The following is a 27041-nucleotide window of genomic DNA, read 5'->3' on the forward strand; positions in this document are numbered from 1 at the left end:
TTTTCGTTTTTCTTAATATTTACGTTTCCTGTCAGTTTTATCGTTGGATATTTCTTTATTAACTGATTTGTTGGACGAAAATCTGAACTTGAACAAAGCCATTCTTTAAATACACCATTCTCTCGTCTGCTACGCCAAAATGTTTACATTGACGATACCGATTTTCGCTTTAAGTGGTAAAAACATGCTGTAAAGTTTGACGACTCTGCAGAAAATCATTAATATTCATGACATCTTGACCAATGGAAAAAAGCAATTTCTGCGGGAAGCCCTCCTTTGCGTCTAAAAAAAGCGATGAATCATGTGAATGCTCCGCGTTTATTTATATACGCTAGTTTTGTTCTGATGTAAATAACGGATACAAGAGTAATTTTACACATTAAGAAAAAATGTTTTTACAGCAGTTAGTTATAGTTCTATGAATCAGTATAGATTTTTTATGTACGACCAGTCGGACAAGCTAGCCCGCAGTTTTACTAGCCCGACCACCGATCTTACTAGACAATGTCTGTCGGACGTGCCTTAGTGTCGAACCCTGGGTATTTAGGTGCACAATTTGATCAACAATGTAATGCTCCTTCTTTAAGGAAAAAATTAAAACCAAAACTGTGTAGGCTACTTATTAAAAATGTCAAAAAGCTAATTAAACTAAAAGTGAACCCAAACAATAACAATCAACCAAGGTTAACAAAATACAAATCTTCAAGTAAAGTAATTAATGTGTTGTTATCACTTATTATGCCCCCCTTCGAAGAAGAGGGGGTATATTGCTTTGCACATGTCGGTTGGTCGGTCCGTCAACCAAATGGTTTCGGATGATAATTCAAGAATGCTTAGGCCTAGGATCATGAAACTTCATAGGTACATTGATCATGACTGGCAGATGACCCCTATTGATTTTGAGGTCACTAGGTCAAGGTCACAGTCATGGCTACATTTGGGAGGGCATATGTCTCCGACCGCAGAACACTTGTTCACTATTGGCATAAATTCTACAAATGAGAGATAATATGGTAAATATTTGATTTTATAATAGTATAAACAAAGTTTTTGGTTATTCCTTATATGTTGTTTTTCTACCAATACTTTATTATACCCTGACAAACGAAGATTAGGGGGTATATAGGAGTGAGCTTGTCTGTCTGTCGGTCGGTCCGTATTAAGTGTCCAGTCTCTAATTCAAGTTGTTTTCATCCGATCTTCACCAAACTTGGTCAGATGTTGTATCTAGATGATGTCTAGGCCAAGTTCGAATATGGGTCATTCCGGGTCAAAAACTAGGTCACTTATAGTGTGTTTTAGACATTGAACATGGTGTCCGCTGTCTAATTCAAGTAGTTTTCATCAAAGCTTCACCAAACTTGGTCAGAAGTTGTATCTAGATGATGTCTAGGCCAAGCTCGAAAATGGGCCATGCCAGGTCACTTAGTGTGTTTTAAATATTGAGCATGGTGTCCGCTGTTTTTTTGTGAAGACAACATGCAAAATATTCTGTGTCAATGCGGCATGTGGGGGTATTTGTCACGTCTGTGACAAAGCTCTAGTTGAAGGATGCAATAAAATTAACGGTTACATTGTAGAATACAATTTCCACATGCTTACTCATTGTTTTTCTCAGTAAAGAAATAATGTTGGTTGTTTCTTTAGTTTGTTTATGAAGATAAGACTAGACAAAAGTCATTGTGTTGGGTGATGTGATGTTAACCTAAGGTAACATTCTGCTTTTGAAACGAAATAAACTGGAATGCTTACTTTTTCTAAGGAAGGAGCCCTTTACTTCATGTTATGAAATTCTAACAAGAACTAGGAGTACTGGTTTTATAATAAATAAAGCCATCTTTTTCTCTCAGCTATCAAATAAATTATAGTGTTTATTTGAAGTATATTTTATCATTTTTGGCAGATAATTAACTCTGCTTGGCATCAATAAAATCATATAGTTGCATAAGATTTTATAACAAACAGCAGAATGTGAGAACATCATGTTGTTTGGACACACTCCAGATTTATGTTATAGTCGTAAAATATTATTTCAAACAACCTTTTAAAATACATATTTTAAGGACCTACAAACTAATTATTGCCACATGTAAAATTACAAGGATACACACAATTAAAACTCCTGTAAACACTATGACTACTGTTACTGTATGACAGCCTTTCAATACCATATGCAGAGCTTGAAGCTGGGATAACCCTGGCTAAAAATAATTGTTGTTCAGCTGAATTTGCATGACTATGGCAAAAATCGTGTCATTTTGTCTACATGTATTTTATGAGGTTTTTATGTCCCCCGCCACTATTGTGGGGGACATACTGTTTTTTCCCTGTCTGTTGGTTTGTTTGTTTGTATGTTTGTTTGTTTATTTGCCCCAACTATAACATTTGCAATAACTTTTGCAATATTGAAGATAGCAACTTGATATCCGGCATGCATGTGTATCTCAGAGCTGCACATTTTGAGTGGTGAAAGGTCAAGGTCATCCTTCAAGGTTAAAGGCCATTCTCAAATATATAGCTTCAAAGCGGCGCAAAAAGGGGCATGGTGTTTCTGACAAACACATATCTTGTTTACAATGAACGAACTGTTGTTGCCAAATGTAAATTGTTTGAGCCAAATGTGTAATTTGAAGCCATCTCTTAATAAGGCGAATGGCAGAGTAAGCCCTATGGTGATCCTTCTCTCCCGTAGGTCAACAAGCAGGTGCACCCATCGCTGACAGCACAGACAGACGCCCTGGAGTACATAGAAGACTTGATCATCCAGCTGCTGGCCTCCCTGTGTGCATGCGAGCCTCACGTCGTACAGGTCATAACATTCTAAATATTTTCCTAAATTAATTTAATGTTAAAGTGACAAATTCAAGCAAATTTTTTTCAAAATTTTGCTAATATAAATCTCCCATAACCATACCTTTTCTTCGGGGTTTTTTATCTGATTTTTGGTAAAGGGCCTGGCCTTTTTTGAGGGGAAAAAAATGCGCGAAATGCCGGATTTTGGGGGAAACAATCATGCGAAACGCAGGATTTTGGGGAAAATATGGAAAGTCTTAAATAATCAATTCAACATATTTTGCTGTTTTTAAAACAAATTCAAGGCAACAGATAAATTAATTTATGCAATATGTTATATTTTCTACACTAGATCAGGTTAACTTATGTATTTAAAGTTTAAAAAAAAAAAAAAATTTAAGGGAAATAAATGAAGTCTGGGGAAAAATTTACCTGCTAAGGGGAAAAAAATCTGAGGGGAAAGGGCCGATTTTCGGCGGGTCCCAAAGAAGGAAAAAAGTCCTGTTCTTAAAGCGCATTCTTAGCTGAATCCATTAAAGCAATAAAAAATGTGATTTGCAAAGCAAGAAAGAACTCATAACAAATCAAAATCCACTGTTTTTCCCCTTTAGCTCAATGTTTTACTGTATGTTGATATAAATTTCAGTGATGAAGTAGTGATCATCTATGCTTACCCGATTGATATCTTAAAAAGATAAGGCCAGAACAACTGTCTTATGTGTAAAACATGCCTTAAAGTAAATTACATTGATTTATTTAGTGAGTACAGCCCTACATGACTCAAAATTATTAATTATAATGTAACCTACAGGATGTGGAGGATCGGGTACAGAAGACGTTCCCGGACCCCATCGACAAGTGGGCCATACGAGACGCTGATAGGGCCATAAAGGCGGACGCCAATAGAAATAAGAAGAACTCCTCCCTGGTGTTGCCTGTTGATAAAATTCATCCTCTTCTAGTCAAGGTGAAATTTATTGTTTAGTGTGTCCGTACATAGGTTGTTTAATTTTAGCAAGGAACAGGTCTACTAGGACCAAAAATGAAACAAGATACCAGTATCTGGTAAAAAAAGGGCAAGGTGAAAAAAGCAGACCAGTTGTTAATTTGACTGTTAAATAGTCTAAACTATACTTCTCACCCAAATGTCGGCATCTGCATTTGCCTAATGCTGGGTAAAGGTAAACATGAAACATCACCATATCACTATTTCCACTACAGGCAGGCCTTTTCCTGTCCATTTTGGGAAAAAATCAATTTCAGAATTGGGAATTTTAATCGTGCGAAGACTCAAGAGTTCACTGGTTTGGGCAAAAACAAATTTAATAGAACTCTTTATAATTAATCAAATTAGAAGAACAAGATCATATAAATTATTAAGTATACATGTAGTTATATACTTTGTTAGATGTTATTGAAATAAATTTGATTAAAATTATTTTTCATTTTTTAGCTCGACTATTATATATGAAATATATATAGTGGAGCTATTCTACTCACCCCGGCGTCTGCGTGAGCGTCTGCATTAGGGTTAGCGTCTGCGTTAGCGTGCAAATGTTAAAGTTTTCGTACTACCCCAAATATTTTCTTTGTCCCTTGACATATTGCTTTCATATTTTGCATACTTGTTAACCAACATGACCCCAACCTATAAACAATAGCAGACATCTCTATCAAGCATTTTGTCATAATTATGGCCCCTTTTCCACTTAGAATATGCAGCAAATGTTAAAGTTTGCGTACTACCCCAAATATTTCCTATATCCTTTGACATATTGCTCTTATATTTTGCATTCTTGTTAACCAACATAACCCCAACCTATAAACAAGAGCAGATCACTGTATCAAGCATTTTGACATAATTATGGCCCCTTTTACACTTAGATATTGAACATTTTGCTTAAATTGCCATAACTTCTTTATTTATTATCACATTTTATTATTACTTTAACAAAACAACACTTACCTGAATACCACAATGGATTCCACCCAAACAATACCCCACGCCCCTACCCAGAATCCCTCCCCCCCCCCAATCTCCCCCCCCCCAAAAAAAATTATTTTTTTAAAAACATCATCTAATAAATGACTCCATCCCACATTATACCCCCCTCTCACCCCCTACCCCCCCCCCCCCAACCTCCCCCCATTTTTTTTAACATCTAATAAATTACCCCACCCCTCATTATACCCCCCTCTCATCCCCCCCTTCCCCTACCCCCAAGAAAAGAAAGATCGTCCCAACCCCCCCCCCCCCCCCAAAAAAAATTTTTTTTTTTTTTTTTTTCCTTTCCTTTTTTTTGTGAAAGATTGTCTAATAAATTATTTAACAATTTCCCCATGTTGGCTTACGTTATACTAGTCAAGCACTCTAATAGTCGAGCGCGCTTCCCTCTGATAGCTCTTGTTTAGTGTGTGTTTTTTTATATTGAAAATTTTATTCACAATTTTACTTTGGGACTGGGTCATTATAAGGGACCCGTAGATATGCCAGATATGCCAGGAAATGGCCTGACAGGTATTACTCTCAGTGTGGACATGCACATATTTATAGGTTGTTCTCCTTCCTTGATTTTTATGAAGGTATTGACCTTTTAATAATATATCTTTCAGCGTTTGATCTCAGACACTTAGTTTCCACATTTTATGACTCATAATATGCAGCATCCCTAGTGTGTGGACATTCCAATAATTTCAGATAGTACCATTCCAATAAATATTCAGGCAGTTATTACCCTTGATCAATGAATATGATATGTCATTTTCTAAGAATTGCTTTACGTTTTTGTGTCAGATTATAGGAACTAATGATTTGGATTCGATTACTTTGTTATATGCTTAGTCCGTACAGGGTGGATATGCATTGTCATTTCATGCACCTTTAGTGGGTTTTTAGGGAGTTCTTTCCCTTGAACAATGATTTGTTTCCACACAATGAAGCCATATACACATATATACATATCGATAAAGTCCATCATTGGGAACAATCTATCAGATTCAAAAATATCTTGTTACACATTTGGCTCTCTGTCAATGATTAATGATGAAATTTCTCGAAACTACTAATTCCTCCAAAAATGTAGATTTGTCATGATGGCTGGCATCAGTAATTGATAAAATATTATAAACAAGACTTTTGCCAAGCAATAAAAGTCTCCTAACGGTGAAACTATACGATTTTCAGCAATATTTCTAGTCTATTTGTTGTCATAGCAACAAGAATTCTTTACATACTAACAAAATGAAATGATGTGCATAATCTCCATATTGCCATCTGTCCCATGTTTCAAGTTTCATGAAAAAATATGAAGAACTTTATCGCAGGATCCACCATTTTCAGCAATATTTCTAGTCTATTTGTTGCCATAGCAAGAAACATTCTTGATGTAGGAACAAAATGAAATGACGTGCATAATCTCCATATTGCCATCTGTCGATGTTTCAAGTTTCATGAAAAAATATGAAGAACTCGCAGGATCCAGAAAAGTGTGACAGACTCACAGACACACAGAGCGCAAACCATAAGACCCCTCCGGTTTCACCAGTAGGGGATTAAAAAAACTGTGATATACCCGTTACGGCCATATTTCAGAAATGTAACCATGTATTTCTGTATTTCAGGAGGTCCTGGGTTATAGAATTGATTACACAGTGACTATCTACATAGTGGCAGTGCTGGAGTATATAGCTGCTGATATTCTCAAGGTAAACACATTGTTAAATAGATTGACAATTTGACTTTTGAATTTAAATAACAGGGGAAAGAAAAATATTAAGTATGTATGTTTTTGTTTAAATATTACTGATGCAATGAAATAAGTTATCCTTTAAAATATATGTGATTCGCAATATGCAATATTCTTTTGGCCTCATAACACTTGTACAGTTCGTCACGTTAAAAAGTTTTAAAATGGGTTTGTTTACATTTGGGAAATTTTGCAAAAGAGCCGTCATGCTTTCGAAAAATTGATGTATGTATTATGTTAAGACAAGCAAAGTAAAACCTCTGACTAAGAAAACTGTTGAAGGTATTGGTTGATTATTGGATAATCATATTTCAAAATCTGTTAAATAAATAAGCGTTTATAATGCGTTCACTCCATAATTTGGAAAATGAGTTTACTACTAACTAACATGGAGATTATAATTTGCTGATAAATACAATAAAATAAAGCTTGGGTGTTGTATTTTTGGTGCACTAGCATTTTTTTACAGAAGTGCCGTGTTCAAATCCCTGGGATATGTACCTTATTGTCTTGTTATTATAATAAGTTAAAAATATGGACATTTTTCTGGAAATGCACAAATTTGTGAACAAGCCCCTTTAGTAGACCCAAGCAAACCACTATTTCAGTGACTGATACTGCCTAAGCCTTGTTTTGAGAAAACTGGGCTTAATGCATGTGCGTAATGTGTCATCCCAGATTAGCCTGTAAAGTCCGCACAGGCTAATCAGGGACGACACTTTCCCCCTAAACTTGATTCTTGGTTAGGAGGGACTTCCTTGAAACTAAAAATAACATAAAGCGGAAAGTGTTGTCCCTGATTAGCCTGTAAGGTCTGCACAGGCTAATCTGGGACATCACTTTATGCACATGCATTAAGCCCAGTTTTCTCAGAAAGCGACACTGCCTAAACAGCATAAAAGGTAAGTGGTTTTTGTCATAGGAAGTATATTAGCAATTCTTATGATACAGTTTTTCTCTTGTTTTTAGTTGACTGGCAACTATGTGAAGAATATCAAGCACCAAGAAATCACTTACCAAGATATCAAAGTTGCAATATGTGCAGATCAGGTAATGGAAAAGTGCAATCTTAAATATTGAACTCTTGAGCTTCAATTTATGGATCAGATTCTATTATTTTGCATTAGTCTGGTGATTATAACAATTATGTAGCGGTGGCCTCAGCAAACTTTGTTAAATTCGAATTAACATTTATTCTCTAAGTTGAACCACAGGTGACACTTCATTTTATTTGTTTCAATGGCCCCTGCAGTTTAGGTTTATATTCCTGAAAGATAAACATATATATTAACAAACATTGTTTCTAGAGCTGCAACGATTCGATCCGATTCATCTAAAATCAATTCGAAATGCTTCGATTCGATTACGATACCAAACCTACCATATTCGATTTGATTCTTTAACATATATACACATATATACATAGATACGTAAAGCACGCTGTATTCTGACTATTGATACGGGAAGGTGAAGGTTTGATGTTTACCTGTAATTACGACCGGCGCGATTGGTTGCTTATTACTTTAGTCATCCAATCAATAAGCGCGTTACTGTCTACTTTCGGAAAAAGCGTCAAAATGGCTGAACAAGTTGTTGCCGACAAATTGAAATTATCAGATGCGCCTAAGAAGCTAAAATCAAAAGTGTGGCAGTATTTTGGGTTTCGGGATGGTAGCCCTACCGATAAAGCAAAGTTTAAACTGTGCTTCAAGGATGTGGCATACGCAAAGTCCGGCTCAACTACTAATCTAATGCAACATGTCAAACGCAAACATAACGTTGATTAAGCAAGACTTAGAGGTCTCACAAGTGCAACTACTGAAGTCGCGAGCCAGAAAAGTAGTTCTATTTCTGTTGGAATTTTGTTAAGTTTATTAGAGAATGTGATTTGTCCTAAAGGTAACAGGTGATGCTGTCATGTCACAATGGTAGACATGCTAATTGCGGTTTTGGGTAAAAGTATTATGTGATAGTACTACCATTCAACTGATTCCAGATACGTTCTGATGATTATTTATTTATTTTTTATATTATTGTGTAATCAACACAATCTTCTAGTCAGAAGTTTTTATATTAAAATTACTAATTTGCTTTTCTTTTTTATGTGTTTTATTGAAATCACATTTGAACATAAATGTTAATTTTGAGGCATAAGAGTGAATATATGATAAAACTAGGTTTGAAGATGAATCGAATCGAAAAAATCGGTATCGGAGTGTCTGAAATAGAAATCGAATCGAATCGAGCTGTTGGAGAATCGTTGCAGCTCTTATTGTTTCCATGTTTTTAGTTGTTTGGCATTGGCTCTTATCATTTTTACTTTTTTATGCCACCAGTAGGGTGGCATATAGCAGTTGAACAGTCCGTCAGTTCGTGTGTCCGTTCGAAAACTTTAACATTGGCCATAACTTTTGCGATATTGAAGATAGCAACTTGATATTTGGCATGCATGTGTATCTCATGGCGCTGCACATTTTGAGTGGTGAAAGGTCAAGGTCATCCATCAAGGTCAAAAGTCAAATATATGGCTTCAAAGGGCAGTAGGGGGCATTGTGTTTCAGACAAACACATCTCTTGTTTTCCACATCATTAGACTCCTTATTTTTAAAAGTTTTTTTTTGCCCTCGGATCGAATGATTGGGGGTATATTGTTTTTGGCCTGTCTGTCTTGTCATTGTATGTGTCTTTCATTCTATCATTCTGTCCCAAAACTTTAACCTTGGTCATAACTTTTGCAATATTGAAGATAGCAACTTGATATTTGGCATGCATGTGTATCTCATGGAGCTGCACATTTTGAGTGGTGAAAGGTCAAGTTCATCATTCAAGGTCAAAGGTCAAATATATGGCTTCAAAGCGGCGAAGAAGGGGGCATTGTGTTTCTGACAAACACATCTCTTGTTAATCTCTGCAAAAACCTATGGCCATTTGATCATGGTCTTTTGCATGCCATAAACAAACTGTTTGTTTATTATGATTTATAATAGTATCCCAACATTATGTCATAGCAGTTTATTGTTATATAAATCAATATTACGAGTCAATTGGAAATCACTTTGGAAATACTGAATAAACAAACATACTTACAATCACATGTTACATCAATCAAGTGGGCTTTTGTTTTAGCCTGTAATTATTTGTGATCAATGTGGTAATTTTTGTACTTTTTTGTTGCAAACAAACAACTGGCTATTGCAGTTTTGTTTGAAAACCCAGGCTTCCTGAAAAGGCCGGACCGCCGGTCTTGTCCGGCAAAATTCTTTACCATCCGGCGAGGTTTCTAATATCGCCGGTCCCTGTGACAAGCCAACAAATTTATAACTAAATACCAAAAAGTCTAATACTTAACAAAAGAACCAAAACACCCCATTATAATCACTATTTTCGTGAATTTCGAGCCTTTTTATTATTACGAACACTAATGCGTCACTTGTTCTTAAAAGTGATCTTCTTTTGTTTGTTTTTTTAGAAAACGTAAATTTCATTGGTCCGACATATTACCATCTATCTTATTACAAAGGTTGTAACAAAAAACTACAAAATGTACACATGAAAAAATGTCGTTGCTAAAGTTCTTCAATGGCGCTAGACCAGGCCAGAAAAGAAAGCTAAGCGATGAGGAAAAAAACAAAAATCGAAAAAAACTGAGTCTGACTAGAATTTAAAGCAGTTGTCCATCATACACTGTAATCACTAGAACACGCAAGTGTTTTGTTTTACTTTATAGCGTGTACTTGTACACAGACTGCATATTGCAATAAATATGAGTTAAACTTTACTTAATTCTTCAGTTATAAACTCGCGCTGTTCGGTTAGGTAAATTTTAGTCCGGACAGGCTAACTTTTCCATCAGCCTGTCCAGTTGACAGGCACTATTTGGCACTTTTCAGGAAGCCTGAAAACCTCAAATATAATTTCTATTAAAGTAATATTATGAATTGTCAAGTAATTGTTTCAAAATGGCCTGACATCATTTTCCATTGTGTTAGAGGGTTATGTAGTAGAAGTATTTATAATGAACATGACATACCAGGATGGGATTGTTTTAGGAGAAGGTGATTAACCATAACTAGAAGAAAATGTGTTTAAATGTGTTTATTTATTATGTTCAAGGCATTTTTGAGAAAAATATCAAATCTTCAGGTTGGAGGACTGTATTTATGTTTGCATTTTTTTCTCAATAGATATATATAGATACATTTTATTGGTACGCATTTTAAAAAGATTTTATTGGCAAATAAGGAAAACTGTTTTTCTCTGCTTATTTACATGTAAACAGGTGAAATCTACCTTAATCATTGGGGTTTTGTAATGTGATTCAAATTTAAGGGACTTCTATTCTTTTGTCAATGAACAAAATATTCATGTCACCTAAGGGATATAGCGCAAGTGCAAGAATAAGTGTGTACAAGTGAAGCATGTTTAACAATGGTAGGTAAATACACTTGCTTATAAATCAAAGTGTTTGTATTTATAAATACACATAAAAGACAAGTTTCTTCAGACAGACACATTTTCTCACCACTAATTTTGTAAACAATATTAATCATTGGATTTTCTTATCATTACAAGTTTTGGTATACATTTACTACTACAATCAATAAAAGTAGTATTTTGCTTCATACAACTGTGACTGCGATACTGCAGGTTTGACCAGCCATGTTGCCTGTGTTGCAGGTGCTGATGGACATGTTTTCCCAGGAAGAGACAGACGTGTCCCTGCCATTGGTTGATGAACCAATCCGCCGGGACTCGCTGACATACGAGGACATCGTGAAGGATTTTATTCTGGATGAGACCCAGTACTTGCACGATCTGAACATGATCATCAAAGTGTTCCGAGCGCCCTTTGCAAAACACTTTCCAAATAGCAAGGTATTGGAATGGACCAGGGTTTTACTAAATTGAAGTTTGGTTTTGTCACAAAACTTCAACAATTGCAGCAATGGAAAGACCAGATGTGTAAACTTCAAATATAAGAAGAGTAAACTTTAATGCTAATCTTCAATTATCAAAAGTAAATACTTCTAGTGCTAGAAGTACATGTATAAGAAGTATAACATCCAAATCTTTCCCATTTGTTCAGGCATTGATTGTAATTCAAGATTTCCATTTAGTCTGAAAATAAAACTAGTATAAATTCATTAAAATTAAAAAAAGAAGAAGCTTAAACTTTACATAATTATATTAGTAATGTATTCTAAAAAGTCGTAATTTACGTGCCATGCAATGCTGTCTGTTATAATATGAGAAAAAATCAGAGTCAAGGAAGTTTAGATTTCCAATCAAATTAAAACAAATCCCTTATTTTTAGGCTTTCCAATTATCCATTGTGACTTATAAAGATCCATTTAGATCAAACTTCACATAAGTCCAAATATTTGCACATAGGTCCAACAATTTGGAATCCATTTGTGTAAATTGTAGATTACCTAAGAAGGTAGCAAATTTTATAAAGATAAGTCAGAAAAGCATGGATTTGTAGGCATATTTTTATAACTTGCAGGCTGTTGAGTTTTTTTTCTGTTTGCTAATTATCTGTGTCTTACGATTAGAAATGAAGCCTTTAAACTTTAATCTATCACACTTATTTAGATGGTAAACTTGCTGGCTGTTTTCAGGACCTTGAGAACATCTTCAGCAACATTCTGGACATCTACCAGTTCACAGCCAAGCTGCTGATCTCTGTCGAGGAGCAGGTGGAGGTGGCAGCAGAGAACGAAACTCCCACTGTCGGGGGCTGCTTTCAGGACCTTGCAGAGGTAAGGGTTGATAACAATAGTCTGCTCAGGCTAATCATGGATGACTCTTGTCATTTAATCAGGGATGTTTGCTAAGAAGATACTTTCTTTTAACGGAACAAAAATACGTAACAAGAAACCGTCGGAGACGGGTGATGCTCCCCAAAGTTTTTTTTTGTCACAATATTGTACTATATTCCAGATAAAAGGAAACTTCTTGAGGGGCATAACTTTGGACAAAATAATACGATGGATGGTTAAGCAACTTAAAATTTTCAAAGGGCCATAACTCTGTGAAAAATCATCTGACTAGAACCCGCTGATAATATGCATAAGTCCTCTTGGTAGTGAAGCTTCCCATAAAGTTTCATTGAATTCCGGTCATTAGTTGCTGAGAAATCGCCTGGACAAGAATTGCACTATATGTACAGTTAATGGAAAATTTCAAAGGGCCATAAGTCTGTGAAAAATCATCCGACGAGAACCGGCTGATAATATGCACTTGTCCTCTTGGTAGTGAAGCTTCCCATAAAGTTTCATTGAATTCCGGTCATTAGTTGCTGAGAAATAGCCCGGACAAGAATTGCACTATATGTACAGTTAATGGAAAATTTCAAAGGGCCATAACTCTGTGAAAAATCATCCGACCAGAACCGGCTGATAATATGCACATCTCCTCTTGGTAGTGAAGCTTCCCATAAAGTTAAATTGAATTCCGGTCATTAGTTGCTGAGAAATAGCCCGAACAAAAATTGTGCACGGACGGACACACGGACGGACAGACGAAGTGGTAACTATATGCTCCCCCCAAATTTTTTTGGGGGAGCACAAAAAGGAAAGTAATGTCCCTGATAAGCCATTGCAAACTGCACATTTTGAGTGGTGAAAGGTCAAGGTCATGCTTCAAGGTCAAAGGTCATATATATGGGGGGGGGGGGACATAGTGTTTCACAAACACATCTTGTTTAATATAAAATTAATTATATGCATTCTCACATATTTATACTCCTTTGTCAAAACAGTCCGCATAAAGCTATTTAGGGATGACAATTTCTTCCTAAACATGATTTCCTTTGTACAGACTGCACAGGCTAATCTAGAACAACATCACCCGCATAAATTAAGCCCCGTTTTCCAAGATGCGAGTCATTTACTCATATTTGTTATAACTATAAGGAAAAATGTGAAAAACAACTCTTTGTTTCCTTTTTGCAGGGTGAGGAATTTGGTGTGTACAAGAAGTACGTTGGAGATATCATGACTCCAAATGGGAAAGACCGACTTAACACCCTCATTCAGAGGAAAGACATGAGCGATACACTTCAGGTATCTCATCATTTGATTTGTTTGTCTTGACAACAACACATTTATATGATTTTGATCCTTTTTTTACCTTCAGTTGAATTACCTTTGCAGTCAGCTGTGTCAGTAACATAGTAACATATATCTGAAAATGAGGCATATTTTAATATTTATGGGAAATGGGAAAAGGATATTTTTTAATGTCCCTGGTATGTAGTGAAAAGAAGTCTTTATTTCTTTAATTCTTAATGTTTGTATATAAAATAAAATTGTGCAACTTATGTTTTGTGTTAAATTGTTAATGTTGATCCTGATGTTCGATGCAGGGAAAGTATTTGTGTTTGTAGAACTATGGTAAAGGATTCAAGGACTCTATGAAATACGTACTGCCAAAATTGCTTCTGGGTCCCATCTACCACTGCCTGCACTACTTTGAAGTTATCAAGGTAAATAATCAATATTCATATCAAGGTAAGATATCGATGTTCTTATCAAGGTAAATGATAAATATGCATATCAAGGTAAATAATCAATGTTCATATCAAGGTTAATAATCAATGTTCATACCTAATATTTTCACCAAAGCATGTCAGAGTTAAGTATGTCATTGGTACTTTTTATGCCTCCCGATCGAATGATCGGGGGTATATTGTTTTTGGCCTGTCTGTCTGTCATTGTGTGTGTCCCAAAACTTTAACCTTGGTCATAACTTTTGCAATATTTAAGATAACAACTTGATATTTGGCATGCATGTGTATCTCATGGAGCTGCACATTTTGAGTGGTGAAAGGTCAAGGTCATCCTTCAAGGTCAAAGGTCTTTTTATTAACTTTATCAATTTACTTAGTACACTGCAACTCCAATATATCGCAGTTGAAGGGATCCAAAGATCGCGACCGTGATATATCCGGTGCGCGATATAAATTGTTGAGTTATTAATGCATGTATATGTATGCATTGGCATAGTTTGGCAATCTCAAAACACTCTATGTACTTACCATATTGCATTATGTGTTATATCCATATGTTATATGTGTTAAGCTTGGCATGTAACATCATATGGTTGTCCTGTACCAGATTTGTTTAAATCATGACCCTTGGGTCAACATCTGTCACACCCTGGGGTGTACTATCCAATTTTCCTTATACATTTGTAGTGTATACATGTACATACACTATTTTGAATCTGTGAAACAGCAAGGTAAAGAGTTGTGGTATTTGTTAAGTAACATATAAAGAGTCCTCTCCCAAGTTTGCCTGTGGGATCAAAATTTGCCATAGTAACTTTTACCTTATTTTGGACTACAGGTTACAGTTTAAATGGGCCGATGAATCAATACTTACAAGGGTCCAATAGGTTAATCAGCATGTATTGAACTCAGCATCTTGTTTTATATCTCAAAGTTACATTTACTTGGCAAAGTTTTCAGTTACTGTCTTGAAAAAGATCAAATTGGCAGGCACTGTTTGGAAGGAAAATATAAACACCTAGTTTTATATGATGTATCTCATGTTAAAAGAGATGTCTTACTGACTGGGCTGTCTGGAAGAGCAATGTTTCTACAGAAGCAACTGCCATGCAAGAATAAGAAGTCAGATTAGAATGGTCATGACATTACTTCTAAGGCCATTCTTATCCGAAGTCTGATTCTAGTATGGCAGTTGTATGTTCACTTAGTGCTGAATCAACCATATTGTCCAGGAAACATGTTAGTTGGTAAATTAACCAGCTTGAATTGACTGAAATATTGTGAAAATGGTTAAAAAACTACAAATCCAAATGTTAAAACAAACGTGTATGTATGTTTCTGTGAAGGCTCTGACGGCCAACAGTCCCAACGAGGAGGACCAGGAGTGTTTGGAGCAGGCCAACGGTCTCCTAGCGCCTCTCAAGTACTTGCTGGAAAACACATTCTCTGGAAATACTGCAAAAAAGAAACCATGGTAACCATCAAATACATTTTTGTTTGGGTTTGGGATTTTTATGTCCCCCCCTATAGTAGTTGGGGACATATTGTTTTTGCCCTGTCTGTTGGTCTGTTGGTCTGTTTGCGCCAACTTTAACATTTTGCAATAACTTTTGCTATATTGAAGATAGCAACCTCATATTTGGCATGCATGTGTATCTCATGAAGCTGCACATTTTGAGTGGTAAAAGGTCAAGGTCATTCTTTAAGGTCAGAGTTCAAATATATGTGGCCAAAATCGCTCATTTTATGAATACTTTTGCAATATTAAAGATAGCAACTTGATATTTGACATGCATGTGTATCTCATGGGGCTGCACATTTTGAGTGGTGAAAGGTCAAGGTCAAGGTCATCCTTCAAGGTCAGGGGTCAAATTTATGTGGCCCAAATCGCTTATTTTATAAATACTTTTGCAATATTGAAGATAGCAACTTGATATTTGGCATGCATATGCATCTCATGGAGCTGCACATTTTGAGTGGTGACAGGTCAAGGTCATCCTTCAAGGTCAGAGGTCAAATATATGTGACCCAAATCGCTTATTTTATGAATACTTTTGCAATATTGGAGATAGCAACTTGATATTTGGCATGCATGTGTATCTCATGGAGCTGCACATTTTGAGTGGTGAAAGGTCAAGGTCATCCTTCACAAGGTCAAGGTCATCCTTCAAGGTCAAACATCATATAGGGGGACATTGTGTTTCACAAACACATCTTGTTGTAACAGCTATTGCTTTGTTACGCTTTGTATGAATAATAATCACCACGCCCCCGATTGGAGCGGGGGGATTATGTGGTTATCGCCGCCGTCCGTCCGTCCTGGCAACTATCTCCTCCTACACTAGTAGTACTAGAACCTTGAAACTTAAACACATGGTAGCTATGAGCGTATGTGCGACAGTGCACTATTTGGAATTTTGATCTGACCCCTGGGTGAAAAGCTGTGGCGTGGGGATACACGTCAATCGCGACTGCGCCATAACTAGTTCAATATAGACTGACTTTTTATGTCCCCGGTAGGGTAGCATATAGCAGTTGAACTGTCCAACAGTCAGTCTGTCCGTCCGTCAAAAAAACACTTTAATGTTGGCCAATACTTTTGCAATATTGAAGATAGCAACTTGATATTTGGCATGCATGTGTATCTCATGAAGCTGCACATTTTGAGTGGTGGAAGTTCAAGGTCAAGGTCATCCTTCAAGGTCAAAAGTCAAAAAAAAAAATCAAAGCGGCGCAGTAGGGGGCATTGTGTTTCTGACGAACACATCTCTTGTAATAATTATTTTTGTGCTCTGTTTGGTTGCAAAATCTGGAATTTATGACCAGTAACTGTTAAAAAAAAGACTGTATTTTTGTTGGGCTTAGGTCACAAATCTGAGTGAACCCTAGCTCTATCAGATTCAGAGTGACAATGGCTATATGCAATCAGCACAAAACTTAAATAGCATGCAAATTACTCGCAGGCTGTTCAGGTTTTATGCTGCTTGCTGCTCATCAATATTGTTGGGTTGGAAATGAAGCCTGAAAAACTTGAATCTTGTAAGAAAGGTCTGTATATGAATTTGATTTTCTAAGCAACTACAAATAAGTCAATTGCATATCTATGTTGTAAAGGGTTAACAAAAGCAGGTTAACCCATTTATGCCTAGTGGACTATCCAATCCTTTTAAATTGAATCCATTTATTTTCCAAATTAGGGATGTCTTGTATATTTATTTATATATTTAGAATATTTTTTACAGAAATTCCTTTAAGCAAACAGCGCAGACCCAGATGAGACGCTGCATCATGCGGCGTCTCATCTGGGTCTACGCTGTTTGCCAAGGCATAAATGGGTTAAAACTATGAAACTCTATTTTAGGGAGACATCATTGCGCCTTCAGGGTCGGACTGGGAGGCAGGCTGTAGTGCAAAAAATGTCGGAGCTTCAGAAAAGCATCGATGGATGGGAGGGTCGGGACATATGGCAATCTTGTAGTGACTTTATCCTAGGTAATCTAGCTTTTTTGAGCTTTATATATCTTAGTTTGGTAGTTTGGTGACATTGTAATGACTTGAGCCATGGTGATAAAGCTTAAACATGGATCAGCAAATCCTTCTCAAACAAAAAATATACTACATCTTTGGGTCATATCAGTTTTATTAGCTCATCTTTTTTGAAAAAAAAAATTATGAGCTATTGTCATCACCTTGGCGTCAGCGTCCGGTTAAGTTTTGCGTTTAGGTCCACTTTTCTCATAAAGTATCAAGGCTATTGTATTCAAACTTGGTACACTTACTTACTATCATAAGGGGACTGGGCAGGCAAAGTTAAATAACTCTGGCATGCATTTTGACAGAACTATGTGCCCTTTTTATACTTAGAAAATTTAAAATTTTGGTTAAGTTTTATGTTTACCGAATTTTTCCCTCGTATAGCGCGCCCCCATGTTTAGAGCGCAGGCTGTTTTATTAATGCAAAAATGGAGACAAAATTATTTAAAGACAATAAAACCACCAAATCGGACCGAAAATGGCCGCCATTTTACTATTGTGCAATCCAATAATCCGGAGCATTGGAAAGCTTTATTACCGGTAAGCATTCAAAATAGGAAGCGTTGTTACAGACTTTTTGTTGTTTTGACAACAGCCCCTTCAGTCTGTAAGATTATAGGGTGTAGTTTTCTGGAATACAAAAATGGTGGCTATTATGATTATTTACGATTACAAAATGAATTATTCACAATTTAACAGCATGGAAAGCGTTGTATCAATGTATTACGTGCACCAACTTTTTAATTTGAAATTTGGAGGTAATAAAAACTGCGCCTTATACAAAGGAATGTACAGTAGGTCCATTTTATTCCTTAAGTATCAAAGCTATTGCTTTCATACTTGCAACACTTACTTACTATCATAAGGGGACTGTGCAGGCAAAGTTATGTAACTCTGACTGGCATTTTGACAGAATTATGTGCCCTTTTTATACTTAGAAAATTGAAAATTTGCTTAAGTTTTGTGTTTAGGTCCACTTTATTCCTAAAGTATCAAAGCTATTGCTTTCATACTTGCAACACTTGCTAACTATCATAAGGGGACTGTGCAGGCAAAGTAATGTAACTCTGACTGGCATTTTGATGAAATTATGGGCACTTTATACTTAGAAAGTTTGGTTAAGTTTTGTGTTTTGGTCCACTTACCCCTAAAGTATCATAGATATTTCTTTCATACTTGGAACACTCGCAAACTATCATAAGGGGACAGTAAAGGACAAGTTGCATAACTCTGGTTGTCATTTTTACGGAATTATGGCCCTTTTTTGACTAAGTAACTTTGAATATATGGTTAAATTTTGTGATAAGTTCCACTTTACTTCTTAAGTATCAAGGCTATTGCTTTCAAACTTAAAATACTTTCATGCTATCATGAGGGTACTGTACCTGGCAAGTTGAATTTTACCTTGACCTTTGAATGACCTTGACTCTCAAGGTCAAATTATTAAATTTTGCTAAAATTGCCATAACTTATTTATTTATGATTTGATTTGATTGATACTTTGACAAAACAACTCTTACATGACATACCACAATAGACTCCACCCAAACCATCCCCCACGCCCCCCCCCCCCCTCCGAATCCCCCCCCCTCCCCCCCCCAAATTTTTTTTTTTTTTTTAAAGATCATCTAATAAATGACCACTCACAATATACCCCCCCCCAACCTCCCCCCCCCATTTTTTTTTTTTAAACATGGTTAAAAAATACAAATATTTCTTTTATTATTTTATTTTTGAACCATCCCACCCAAGAATCCCCCCCCCCAAAAAAAAAATAATTAGTTTTTGCATTTTTTTTTGGCATTTTTGGAAGATAATGTAATAAATGACCACAAACCCACACTATACACCTCTCCACTCCACCCCTCCCTCCTTTGTGATTGACATTGAGGTAGGTCCCTTCACCTTTAAAAAGAAAAATAGATGAGCGGCCTGCACCCGCAAGGCGGTGCTCTTGTATAAGTGTTAGTTTTAACTAGATAAAGCAATTTTCCATTTAAATTAATGTTAGGATAATTGTCACAAATCAATAATATGGCATACAAAGTTCAAACAGGGCAATTTAAGTGTTCTAAAAACCTAGGGCTCCACTTATAGTTATCAGTGCATATTGCTTACATCTGCGGAGGCTTTCAAACTCAACAGGGTGGGTTATTGAAAAAATTCACATGCAACAAGAAAAACATGAAAACCTGTTAAATGATCATTACAGATGGTGTGTTGTTGAAGCACACACGAGGGAAGAGCACTGAACGGCATGTCTTTCTATTTGACGGTTTGATGGTCCTTTGTAAACAGAACATGCGTCGTACCTCGGTATCCACCCCGCAAGGAGAGTACAAACTGAAGGAAAAATTTCCTGTCCTCAAGTTGAAAGTGAGGGACAAAGAAGACAATGAAGGTTAGTTGGGGTTTAAGTGCTTAAATGAGCCTCGTTCTGACAGAACTGGGCTTAATGCGTGGTTTCGTCTCGGCTTACCCTGTGCAGTATGCACACAGTCAGGGACAACACTTTCCCCATGTATGCAATTTTTGAATCGGCTGTTTTCGGAGAACACTTGAGGTATTGTCATAGCCAGCTCGCCGTCCGCTGTCCGCGTCGTGCTTAAACCTTGACATTGTGCTCTAAAATCAAAGTGCTTCCACCTTCAACTTTGAAACTTCATATGTAGATGCACCTTGATGAGTTTTACGCACCACACCCATTTTTTGGTCACTAGGTCAAAGGTCAAGGTCACTGTGACCTCTAAAAAAAATATGACAACCTTTCATTTATTCAAAACTGCTGCCAAGCGTTGGCACCTGTTATGTGGTGCTCTTGTTGTTTTACAGAAGTCTCTTTCATAAAGAAAATCCACTTTAAGCAGAAAGTGTATTCCCTGATAAACCTGTGAAAACTGCACAGGCTTATCTGGGACAACACTTTGCACATATGCATTAAGTCCAGATATCCCACAGCGTGGTAAGATGTTATTGTCCCCTACCGGTTTCACCGGAGGGGACTTAGGGTTTGCGCTCTGTGTGTCTGTGAGTCTGTGAGTTTGTCACACTTTTCTGAATCCTGCAATAGCTTTTAAAGTTCTTAATATTTTTTCATTAAACTTGAAACATGGATAGATGGCAATAAGGACATTATGCACGTCATTTCATTTTGTTCCTACTTCAAAAACTCTGGTTGCTATGGCAACAAATAAATTATTTTTTTTATATTTCTGACAATGGTGAAGCCGGTAGTATTGCTTGGCAATAGTCTTGTTTAAAGTTAAGTTAAAGTACTGTATTTTACCATGTATAAAGCGCATGTGATTTTTAAAAGCCAAAATGGATCGGATCGAAAATGTTCGCCATTTTTAGCTCGACTATTATATATGAAATATATATAGTGGAGCTATCCTACTCACCCTGGCGTTGGCGTTTGTGTGAGCGTGCAAATGTTATAGGTTGCGTACTACCCCAAATATTTTCAATGTCCCTTGACATATTGCTTTCATATTTTGCATACTTTTTTACCAACATTACCCCAAACTATTAACAAGAGCAGACAACTCTATCAAGCAATTTGTAATAATTATGGCCCCTTTTCCACTTAGAATATGCAGCAATTGTTGAAGTTTGCATACTACCCCAAATATTTTCAATGTCCTTTGACATATTGCTTTCATATTTTGCACACTTGTTTACCAACATGACCCCAACCTATAAACAAGAGCAGACAACTGTATCAAGCATTTTGACAGAATTATTGCCCCTTTTATACTTTGAATATGCATATTATTGATAAATCTATGTTAAAGTTTGCGTACTTCCCCAAATATTTCCTATGTCCTTTGACATATTGCTTTTATATTTTGCGTACTTGTTTACCAACATTACCCCAACCTATAAACAAGAGCAGACAACTGTATCAAGCATTTTGACAGAATTATAGCCCCTTTTATACTTAGATAATTGAATATTTTGCTTTAATTGTCATAACTTCTTTATTTATGATCAGATTTTATTAATACTTTGACAAAACAACACTTACCTGAATACCACAATAGATTCCATCCAAACAATACCCCACGACCCAACCCATAATCCCCCCTTCCTACCTCCCTTCCCCCCAAATTTTTTTTTCCTTTTTTTTATTTTTGAAAGATCATCTAATAAATGACACAACCCCACATTATACCCCCCTCTCAACCCCCCCCCCCCGCCCCCCGTACCCCCTCCCCCAATTTTTTGTTTAATTTTCCTTTTTTTATTTTTGAAAGATCGTCTAATAAATAAATGACCACACCCCACATTTAACCCCCGCCTCAACCCCCCCCCCCCCAAAAAAAAATTAAAATTTTTGTTCCTTTTTTTATTTTTTGAAGATTGTCTAATAAATTATTGAATATGAACCATTTCCCCATGATGGCTCACGTTATACTGTCAAGCACTCGAATAGTCGAGCGCTGTCCTCTGACAGCTCTTGTTATATTGTGCAATCATTTAATTTAATTTAAAGTTTTTCAAGTGCTTAATTTTTTGTTTTAAAGAAGGGAGCGTTTGTACGAGCAGGAGCATGGGTTGCATAGAACTATATTTTAGATAATTTTTAAGATTATTCTTTCAAGAATATATGGGGGCCCTAAAAAGGGCAGTTGTCGTCATCGTGATAGTCTGTGCTTTGTCTATAGTGATCTTCCGTCGATGTCTGATGTGTTGAAACCTTTGAAATCTTTCTCTCTGACTGTGTATGATTAAACGTACACAACCCATTTTGAACAAGGATGTTCAGTGCAATTTACAAGATGTATCTCGTAGGGGCTGACAATTTCAAGATATAGTGGGGCTGACAATTTCAAGATATAGTGGGGCTGACAATTTCAAGATATAGTGGGGCTGACAATTTCAAGATATAGTGGGGCTGACAATTTCAAGATATAGTGGGGCTGACAATTTAAAGAAAAAGTGGGGCTGACAATTTAAAGAAAAAGTGGGGCTGACAATTTAAAGTATTATTTCTGCGATGTTGAAAAAGCAATAGCAAGTAAACATTTAATACTATACTGTTCAAAGTTCAATATTTATGCACACAGAGGTGCAAATGCATATTTTCACGTTCTAAGGGTCTCAAATGCCAATTAGCGTCTCAAATTACTCAACAAGTTAATTCACATATTGCTCGATGAAAGATGTCAATTACGAAGTGCAAAGACCCTAACACCTACCTTAATATGCGAAACACAACTCCTTCACATCTACCTTTATCTGCTTTGATTTTATGTCGACAACAGCCCCTACAGAATGCAAGAATGCCTTTGAGCTCCAGTCAGAGGTGAACAACATCCATGTGCTGCTGGCAGCCAAGACCCCGGATGAGAAGAGTAACTGGATGGCGGCCCTCATCTCCCTGCAAACCAAGACCATGCTGGAGCGACAGCTTGACGCCCTGCTGAGGGAGGAGGAACTCAACACGCCACTCAAGCTGCCTGATCCTGAAAAATATAGGTACGTGTTGGGTTGTCTGATCCTGAAAAATATAGGTACGTGTTGGGTTGTCTGATCCTGAAAAATATAGGTATGTGTTGAGTTGCCTGATCCTGAAAATATAGGTAGGTGTTGGGTTGCCTGATCCTGAAAAATATAGGTACGTGTTCGGTTGCCTGATCCTAAAAAATATAGGTACGTGTTGGGTTGTCTGATCCTGAAAAATATAGGTATGTGTTGGGTTGTCTGATCCTGAAAAATATAGGTACGTGTTGGGTTGTCTGATCCTGAAAAATATAGGTACGTGTTGGGTTGCCTGATCCTGAAAAATATAGGTATGTGTTGGGTTGCCTGATCCTTAAAAATATAGGTACGTGTTGGGTTGTCTGATCCTGAAAAATATAGGTACGTGTTAGGTTGTCTGATCCTGAAAAATATAGGTACGTGTTGGGTTGTCTGATCCTGAAAAATATAGGTACGTGTTGGGTTGCCTGATCCTGAAAAATATATGTACGTGTTGGGATGTCTGATCCTGAAAATATAGCTAGGTATAAATTTGCCTGATCCTGAAAAATATAGGTAGGTATTGAGTTAAACATGCTGTCTGATCCAGAAAAAAATATATATTCGTGTAGACTAATGATCTAGAAAATATAGGTAGTTGCCTGTTCCAGAAAATTATAGGTAGATGTTGGGTTTATCTTGGGGTTGAATATAAGTTGGTATTGAGTTTAATGTACCATCAAATGCAGCTTGCTGTTGAGTTTTTTCATTGCCTGATCTATAAAAATATAACTTGGCATTAAGTAAAACATGGTGGTAAGTTTGCTATATCCAGAAAAATATAGGTTGGTGTTGAGTTTATTGTGCCTGATCTAGGAAAATATAGGCAGATATTGAGTGAAACATGACCTTTTTCAATGTATTGCACGGCACTGAGTTCGCCATTTGAAGCAGGCTTCAATGCTTATCCTTGCTATTTATAGAAACTTATACAGCATTTTCATTTCTAACCAATCATTATCAATGATTCAAGGGGAAATCAGACAAAGTCCTGTCAACCATAGATTCCCCATAGATTTGTACCGGTATTTGTATTCTCTCTCATTTTTGCAATTGCAGCTTCACAGAACAATTAGTCAAAGTCTGCTCACCATATCATTCCCAATTCACTTGTATTGGGGTTCTTTCAGATTTGCATTGTGAAAAAATTAGCTGCATCATGGAAAAAATGGGCTTAATGCATGTGCGCAAAGTGCTGTCCCAGATAAGCCTGTGCAGTCTGCACATGCTAATCAGGGACAACACCTTCCACTTATACTGGATTTTGGTTTTGGAGAGACCTCCTTTAAAAGAACAACTCCTTAACAGTGGAAAATGTGCTATTTGATAAGCCTGTGAAATCTGCGCTGGCTCACCTGGGAAGACACTTTATGCACATCAATTGATCCCAATTTTCCCAGACAAGGCTCAATTAGAAAATGTCTTTCAACATTTACCTATTGGTATATGTTGAATGCTCATTGTCACAGGTTTGCGATAGAGGACTCCGAGAACAACATAGTGTTTGAAGACTCACCAGCTGGTCCTGGGGAGAGTCCACTCATCAAGGGGGGCACCCTGCTGAAGCTTGTAGAGCGTCTCACCTACCACATGTACGCCGACCCAAAGTTCGTTCGCACGTTCCTCACCACCTACAGATCATTCTGCAGTCCCCAGCAGCTGCTGGATCTACTTATTGAGAGGTAGATACTTTCACTTTGATCCTGTGAGAGGTAGCTATATTGACTTGCATCCATTAAGAGGTAGCTACTTTGGCTATGATTTATTGAAAGTGAGCTGCTTGGGCCATGATCCATTGAGAGGTAGCTACTCTGGCTTTGATCCATAGCGTTTAGCTACTTTGGCTATGATCCATTGAAAGGTAGCTACTTTGGCTATGATCTATTGAGAGGTAGCTACTTTGGCTATGATCCATTGAGAGGTAGCTACTTTGGCTTTGATCCATTGAGAGGTAGCTACTTTTGCTTTGATCCATTTAGAGGTAGCTACTTTGACTCCGATTCATTGAGAGGTAGCTACTTTCGCTCCGATTCATTGAGAGGTAGCTACTTTCGCTCCGATTTATTGAGAGGTAGCTACTTTGGCTTTGATCCATTGAAAGGTAGCTACTTTGGCTATGATCTATTGAGAGGTAGCTACTTTGGCTATGATCCATTGAGAGGTAGCTACTTTGTCTATGATTCATTGAGAGGTAGCTACTGTGGCTTTGATCCATTGAGAGGTAGCTACTTTGGCTCTGATTCATTGAGAGGTAGCTACTTTGGCTTTGATCAATTGAGAGGTAGCTACTTTGGCTTTGATCCATTGAGAGGTAGCTACTTTTGTTTTGATCCAATTTTAGGACATCAGGTCAAGGTGTTAGAGGCTTTTACCATGCCTGCGCAATATATATATAGGGAAAGCTTTGACCTATTATCATGGAAATTACTATGCTGGAGAAAAGAAAGATGCCCATTGTTTTTGAGGTTAACATGTCAAAGATCAAGGTTACATGGGCTTGTAATATAAAAATATTGCTTCTGCATTATACCTTTTGCATTAATTTGATAATTATTCAATGCCTGTATGGCAATCAGTTGAGGAAAGATTGAGGATTAACATTTTAATATAAGAATATTTTATCTGCAGATTTGAGATCCCCGACATAGAAGATGTGGACAATAATTATGAGGCAGACGACACTGAGAACTTGCTGAGAGATGATCTAAAACGCTTCAGAAAAGAATACGTAAAACCTGTACAGTTTAGGTGAGATGCATGAAATATGATTGCATTATATGTTTGAAGATGTCCATGGTTGGGTTATGATTTTATGAAGAAACATCAAAGAACAGTTTTAGATTAACCAATTTTTTACAAAAGTTGTCAAAACTGGTTACAGTTGAAAATGTTCAATAACCGACTGTAAAGCACTTTATGGGTATTACAAAATGAATTGATAATTTGATATGGATTTTTAATTTCCAAGGCTTACCTGTAATGTCTATCTGAAGCAACTGTTGTATTTTTAACTCCGTCTATTGCAGTTTGTTAAATTAGCCAGTGTCTTTACTTGACTTTTAATTGTCATATGTAATTAATATTTATACTAATATTGCATTATACTGATTTTTCAAAACTCCTTTAAGTGCTTATGCTTTTATTCCATTTACCCTTTCCTGCTTAAAAGCAAAGTAAAAATGGCTATATGCCACCAGCCTTAAACCAAATCAGCCCGTGAGTAACTTGCAGTTTGTTTAGGTTTCATTCTGCTTGCTGCTCATCAGTATCTAAGGGTTGAAAATAAAGTCTTTAATACTTCTAGTTAGAAAGGTCTTAAATTTAATTTGGTTTTCTCAGGTTCCACAAATGGGTCAGCATTTACCCAGGCCTTTTCCTGCCATTTTGGAAAATTAAAATTTCAGGTTTAGTTTTTTTTGCCTTGAAAGTTTGCTGATTTGGGAAAAAGTTACTTCATAAAACTCTTTATAACAATCCAAATTTCAAGAACAAAATCACATAAATTATGGTTGTAGACTATGTTAGATTTACTTTTAATAAAATTGAGGCATAATGATAAGACACTTCTGAAAAAAGATTTTGTAACATTCGAATTTTGGGGTTTTGTTTAACCATTTTTCATTGTGAATGGGTCTGTTTAATGTACCCATGGCCTGTTACCCAACGTCTGTTTCTACTACTCCAGGGTGGTGAACGTGTTACGTCACTGGGTGAATGACCACTTCTACGACTTCCAGCGAGACTATGGGCTGCTGGAGAAGCTCAAGCAGTTCCTCGAATCTGTGAAAGGAAAGGCAATGAAGAAAATGGCCGACTCAATTTTGAAAGTTGTTCAGAGACAGGTGAGGAGGTATTTTGTTAACTTTCATTTCATTATTCTACATTCCACATTCCTTTTAATGTATATAGGCATTAGTGGAATTTAAACAATT

The 27041-nt window shown here is 36.7% G+C and overlaps 1 protein-coding gene across 1 annotated transcript in view; it reads left to right on the plus strand.

Annotated features, from left to right (window-relative positions):
- LOC127875151 (son of sevenless homolog 2-like) overlaps nucleotides 1-27041 on the plus strand; it is a 46714-nt gene that overhangs the window by 2411 nt on the left and 17262 nt on the right. Inside the window, exons 2-16 of the mRNA XM_052419988.1 lie at nucleotides 2693-2809; nucleotides 3605-3760; nucleotides 6415-6498; nucleotides 7509-7589; nucleotides 11217-11414; nucleotides 12161-12301; nucleotides 13496-13606; nucleotides 13930-14028; nucleotides 15399-15526; nucleotides 17414-17544; nucleotides 19799-19987; nucleotides 22854-23067; nucleotides 24579-24791; nucleotides 25738-25857; nucleotides 26795-26951. Coding sequence (XP_052275948.1) covers nucleotides 2693-2809; nucleotides 3605-3760; nucleotides 6415-6498; nucleotides 7509-7589; nucleotides 11217-11414; nucleotides 12161-12301; nucleotides 13496-13606; nucleotides 13930-14028; nucleotides 15399-15526; nucleotides 17414-17544; nucleotides 19799-19987; nucleotides 22854-23067; nucleotides 24579-24791; nucleotides 25738-25857; nucleotides 26795-26951 — 2139 coding nt within the window. The remainder of the gene's footprint in view (nucleotides 1-2692; nucleotides 2810-3604; nucleotides 3761-6414; nucleotides 6499-7508; nucleotides 7590-11216; nucleotides 11415-12160; nucleotides 12302-13495; nucleotides 13607-13929; nucleotides 14029-15398; nucleotides 15527-17413; nucleotides 17545-19798; nucleotides 19988-22853; nucleotides 23068-24578; nucleotides 24792-25737; nucleotides 25858-26794; nucleotides 26952-27041) is intronic.

This window comes from Dreissena polymorpha, chromosome 3, assembly GCF_020536995.1.
Source record: "Dreissena polymorpha isolate Duluth1 chromosome 3, UMN_Dpol_1.0, whole genome shotgun sequence".
In the NCBI taxonomy this organism is placed as follows: domain Eukaryota; kingdom Metazoa; phylum Mollusca; class Bivalvia; order Myida; family Dreissenidae; genus Dreissena; species Dreissena polymorpha.